The 6,000-nt window shown below is 47.3% G+C and overlaps 1 protein-coding gene across 3 annotated transcripts in view; it reads right to left on the reverse strand.

The window, feature by feature from the left end:
* SH3GL3 (SH3 domain containing GRB2 like 3, endophilin A3) overlaps positions 1 to 5,480 on the reverse strand; it is a 160,797-nt gene extending 155,317 nt beyond the window's left edge. For all 3 annotated transcript variants that reach the window (XR_004030584.1, XM_030814925.1, XM_030814924.1), the window contains exon 1: positions 5,031 to 5,480. Coding sequence is in view for 1 of the 3 variants with exons in the window: in XM_030814924.1 (XP_030670784.1) it covers positions 5,031 to 5,075 (45 nt within the window). In the remaining 2 variants the exon portion in view is untranslated. The remainder of the gene's footprint in view (positions 1 to 5,030) is intronic.
* Between the last annotated feature and the right edge of the window lie 520 nt (positions 5,481 to 6,000).

Below are 6,000 nucleotides of genomic sequence, written 5' to 3' on the forward strand. Positions count from 1 at the left end.
CAAGAGCAAAGTCCCTGAGAAAATGAGAGGAGATGGGATTGGAAGCACAGTGGTGTGACTAGCCAGGTGTGTCTTCCACTGTTGCACTGGAGAAGCACTGAAGCACTACATATGAGCTCACAAGACCCTCCAGAGTTTTGATTTGTGGCCCAGAAGGAAGAAAGGTGGACAAGGATGAGAAGATTTGACTCAGATATCAGACTCACTAGGGAGGACTCAAGTCATCCAGCCTGAAATAGCAGCAGCCTCTACCACAGATGGATGATTTGAACAGGCAAAGTACTTACTAGCATTACTGTTTGAGGAAGATGTAGCCAGGGACGGGGAAAAGACACCATTATCCACTGGATTGGGAAGTCAGAAGGAACAACACCTGGCTCAGGAAGGCCACTGGCTGCTGGTGCTGTGTGTGGTAAAAACATTGGGATGACCCTGGAAATTGGGAAGGAATTCCCATTGGGAAAGCATTTCAAAGAACTGGAATAGTTAGAACTGGAAACAATGCCTCCCTGATCTCGTCAATAGTACTTCTCTCAGACTCTCCCCTCAGCTCAACACTTTCCCAGGTTTCTACTGAAAAGCAAAATCTAACTATCCACATTTTGCTGATAAAGATTCTCCAGAATATGTTCACTATTTAGCCGAACAATGTGTCAGTTGTTTACTGACAGTTCTATTTGCTGGGTAAAGCATGCCAATAATAGCTTCCCCAAATACACATGAGATACCCACACACACACTTAACTTTGGGAAATTAATTTACATTCAATTTGTTAATAAAGCTGAAAAATTAAACTAAAGCAATAGGAAAAAAAAATCCCTGCTTTCAAATGCATTTTTAAATCAAATTCCAAGTGATACCGTGAGTTACACTTACTTTTTAGAACAAAAAGTCCCCAGTGGTAAGAAATATTTGGATTATATTATATCCTTAAGATATTTTTAAAAATCAACATCAATTCATTTTAAACATCTTCACATCCTGACTTTAAAAAAAATAGATTTATCAATTAATTTATCAAGCAATCTATGTGAAAAGGAGCAAGAATGTTTTAGCTTTAATATATTTTCTGATGCATCTAAGAGAAAAAAATAAATCATTATGGATTTTGCAAAGTGCATTTTATCTTTCTCTCTAATGAGATAGTGAAACAAGAGACATTCATTGCCTCCCTAGAGAATCTCATGGTTTACAAAGAATATCCTTCTCTGAAGCATTTACCCCTAAATGGCCAGCCTGTACAGTCAGTGATTACAGGGAATATGTCCAGGCCCCTCATGACCCCTTATCATTTTTCTGGCTAATGCATTAAAAGAGAAAGGGGGAAAAGTTGTAAAAAAAAAAGCACTGTGTTAGAGGCTCCCCTTCCTTCTGCCCTACAAGCAGTGTCCTTTAACCTCTGGCATGTGTTGCTGAGTCACATGACAGAAGTTAAAAGGCATAAAGAAGTAAGTTTAACATGGAGCCCACAAGGGTCATCAGTAGATGGTTAGTCTTGGAAGAGAAGGAGAGGAGGAGAAGAGATGAAACTGGTCCCTGGACTTTTATGGGATGCGGAACAAGGACCCTGGAAGACAAGAAGGTCCAGAAATGGAATGAATACGGCTATTAGTACTTTCCAGGTCAGAGCACACAGAGGTGTGCCCTAAACTTCCTTCTTCAACAATAAATGCTGTCAAGAAAAATTACTATGAAATAAGCATACAAATACAAATCAGTGAGTGGTAACACAAATGTAATTATTGTAAGCTATATTTTTATTGGTGAGGGACCACGTTTAACAAGAAACCACAATGCCATATCTATGCTATTTGTACTTATTGATAATAGCTCAAGCTACATCTCTACCAGAAGAGTAAACAGCTCTATCAAAAAAATCTTGTCAAGAGAAAAAATATTTCACTATGCACTTGAAAAATTTGGGTTCTAGTCTCAAACGCTGAAACTTAGAATTAATTAAATTTTTTTGTTAACTCAACTTATATTCTTCTCACTTTAGCATATTTCTTTCTCTTTCCTGTTGGTCTCCATGTGCTGCCAAAATGATGCACAATCCCCAAGGTTTATGGTTCTTCATTCTCTGTAAAGTAGGGTTTTTTTCCCCAAGATACAGAAGGTATCAGGAAAAAAGGAACAGTTAATCAGGTTATAGTTAATTTTACCTCGCTTATCTTTCAGAAAATTAATCTCAGTTTGACATCGTCCTGGATCCCTTCTCTGTAAAAGGTCTACTTTATCATCTTTGTCTTACTCTGAAATGCTTAAATTACTTAAGAATTTCAGCACTGAGATGCATACATACATACACACCCAGAGACACAGAGACATACGCATATGACTTTATTGAGATATATTTCACATACCATACAATTCTCTTAAAGTGTACAATCCAATGGTTTTTAGCATATTCACAGAGTTGTGAAACCATTGCCACAATCATTTTTATAACAGAAACATAGCTTCTCAATTCCCTGAGTCATCATACAAATAGAAACCAAGGTCCAGATGGGTTATGTTCCCAAGGTTACAGAGCTGGTCAGTGGCTGAGCCAGACCTAGATCCCTGGAAATTATTTTAGCCATTGACATCATCTGGGGCTCCCTTCCCCTGCCCCGGGTAAGTTCTGTATGAATTAAAACCTGCTTTTAAAATGTTGTCTGAAAAAAACATCTGGCATTTTTTATTATTGAGCTCCCTCATATTATATTAAACTGGTCTGATTTCTCCACCAAATTGTTGCATTGCAAGATTTCTTAGAAAGACTTCTAGAACATAGTAAAACATATCTACTGAGTACTTTTAGCCACAAAACATGGCTATGAAGCCCAGAGAGAATCTGTGATGCCTCTCCTTTCAGGTAAAGTCATAAATTATTTCAGCTCATGCAAAAAAAAAAAAGACTAAATTAGACGTTCTGTTCATTTCATTTTTAATGGACTGATTACAGGTAGTTAAACCAAACTACCCATGACTAGCAACATATTTCTCCAATGCCAATAACTTCCAAGGATTTCAACCATTCATTCTGGTTACTGGTCAGAAACCAACTTAAATCACCCAAGGGCTTACGTTATCTCTGAGATTTGCTTATCTTTGAGATTTGCCCCTGTGAAGTCCATACCCAATAAAGGAAAAGTTTTCAAAAGAGGAGGCTCATTTCCTGCCAATGAAATGTAAGGAAGCCAATGTAACAAGCACAGCCAGCGATTTCTCTGGCACTGCTCTGCTCACAGCAGCACTCGGCCTCCTGGCTGTACCAGCTGAGGGCACTCCACAATACCTAGCTCACTGAAGCACTTGTTGATTGCTCCTGCCTTTAAATGCCCCCCTTCCATGATGATCTTCTCTCTCCTGTAATCTACGAGTTCTTTCTTCCCTGTGTTGTGCCACCCCAAAATTTCATCTATTCAATAAATATTTATTGAGTGGTCACTGCTCAACAAGTACTGGGCTAAGTATTGTCCCTAAATGGGGGTGCTCTCTAGAGTCTGTCTTTAACTCGCTGTGCCTTTTCTCACTTTTGTCTACACATACATTTTTAAATCTCCGCTTAGGCTGGAAATCACCAAAAATCTGTAGCTCCAGTACCAGCCTCACCCCCTGAGCTGCAGGTCAGGATATGCACCCCAACCCAGGCCAGTGACATCTGAATGTCCCAAAGACCCCTCAAAGTCCCTGGGTTCAGCGGTGAATCCATCATCTCCACCCTCACCTGAATAGCCTCTCCTCCAGGGCTCCTTAACACCTTGAATAGCACCACTGTCCACCCAGTGCCCCCAGCCAGAAACAGCATCACCCGGTTTCCATATGGAAAGAGTGTGAGTGAGCAGACAGCAGTGCCTTTCAGCCTGGAACTGGGGCTAAAAGAAGAGAATCTTCTAATTGCAGTTGCTTTCTATGGGCCAATTTGTGGGAGAAGCAGGATGAGAATTCACCACAAATGTGGACGTTGAATGAAATCTGTCTACCCTGGCTCTAGCAAAATGGGGGCTGGGGTTGGGGAGAGAGGTGGTGAGAAGCAACAGACCCAGCAGTGCTGGTGGGGAACAGATTTTACAACGTGAGCTCTGCCATAGCTGGAAGAGCCTGCAATGTTGATGTTGAAAAACAAATTTGCTTATCATCAACACACACACACACACACACACACACACACACACACAATCAATTTCATGTCTCCCCTCCTGTTTTCCTGTTTCCTCTGCTCAGAACGGCTTTCCTCCTATCCTCCCACACCCTCAACCATAATTCTTCCTCATCCTTAATTCTCAAATGACATGTCTCCTCCTCCGGGAAGCTCTCCCTGACGCCCCCGCTGTGTTATTTGTCATCCTCTGTGCGTGGAGGTGTGTCTAGCACTGTTTGTTTACGTGTCTGTCTCCGTGTCTCCCCTGCAGGCTGTCAGCTCTGTAAGAGCAGAAGCGTGATGCCCAGCCCCGGGCCGACACGGGGAAGACGGTGGGGAGGGGAAGGACCGCGGTGGAGAGCCCCAGCCGGGGAGCCGGGCACAGTCTGGCTGGGGCCATTTCGAGGCGCGCGCGGGGCGCTCAGCGGGACCCAGCCAAGCGCCAAATACACAGCATCTCTGGAGGCGCCGGTGGCCGGTGGAGGATGGGCCCCCCACGAGGCGCTCCCAACCAAACGGCTGGAGACTCGGGGGAGGCCCTGCCGGCATCGTACTCCCTGTGGTCGTCCTCCCCTCGTGCGGGTAGGGACCCCCCCCATGCCCACTCCGTCTCCGCCGCCCGAGTCCCCGCGGCCGCCACCTCTGCCCTCCGCTCCGCAGAATCTCTCCGATTTACAACGGCCCAGGGCAGAGCCGGGGGCCAGGGAATGGGAAGGAGAAGGCGCCAAGACGCCCAGGAGAGAGCAAGCGGCCCCTCACCCCACCCTCGCGCCCTCCTAGGCGGGAAGAAATTGAGCCCCGAGAGAGGCCCTTCAGGGAACAGGAGTCCCAAAGGCCCGGGAGCCTCGGGGGGCCGCAGCCTCCGCGTCCCCCTCCCTCCTTCCCTCTTCTGCGCCTCCCTACCTGGCTGGCTTTGTGGAACTGCTTCTTCAGCCCGGCCACCGACATCGCGACTGAGACCGGCAGGGGCGGGGTGGTCTCAAGGCTCGGCCGGGCCACGCGGCCGCGACGCGCTCGGGGAGCGGGAGCCCGGGCCGGTCCCCCCGCGGCTGGGCTCCGCCGGGCCCGCCTCCCACGGCCACGGCCACAGCCACAGCCGCTGTCACACTCGCACACACGCGCGCACGCCGATGGCAACACTGCGTTCCAAAGCCCCTGCGCAGCCCATTGGCCAAGCCGCGGCGATATGCAAATGAAGCCGCTGGGGCCGCCCACGCTTCATTGTTGCGTGGAGACCTGGGCTACTTGAGCCGTGCAGAAGACCGGCCTGGGAAGCTGGGCGTGGAGATGTCCTGGGGGTCGGGGGAGTACAGCCGCACAGTGCTTCTTGCTGGGCGCGGGACGATATAGATCTAGCTCTGAGATTGTCATGGGTACCAGGAGAGAGATCAGTTCTCTCCGCTTCTGTGTCTTGGTGCGAAACCGGCTTTGGCTTACAGGCAACATCGCCTCCCTCCGGCGCATTTTCGCTAGGTGTATGTTTGAGAAAGGAAGGCTCCGAAATGCGCCTAGGGATGGACAACAAATGTAACTGGATGGGGGACCTGTGGTAGGAGGAAGCGGTCTGTGGGTGGCGGGCTTTCTTCTCTCTCCACGCGGTGCTCTGGGTGCAATCTGCTCAAATGATTTTGGTCTTCTGGGAGCCCTAGAGTTATGGTGTAATTTACTAATAAATACGGTGCTAGCTCACTTGGTGCTCTGAGCCCGCTGTCAACTGCACTAAAAGCAACCATCTCCAAGGTGCCATAAACAGCTCGTTGCATATCCGGCGGAGTCCACCAGACCAGGGTCCCAGCTCCCTCGGTAACCCCCACCAGCTGTGTCAGTTACAGAGTGTCCATTTGCACAGGGTCCAGAGGTCGACGCACTTCAC

The sequence above is a fragment of the Nomascus leucogenys genome, chromosome 6, assembly GCF_006542625.1.
Source record: "Nomascus leucogenys isolate Asia chromosome 6, Asia_NLE_v1, whole genome shotgun sequence".
Classification (NCBI taxonomy): domain Eukaryota; kingdom Metazoa; phylum Chordata; class Mammalia; order Primates; family Hylobatidae; genus Nomascus; species Nomascus leucogenys.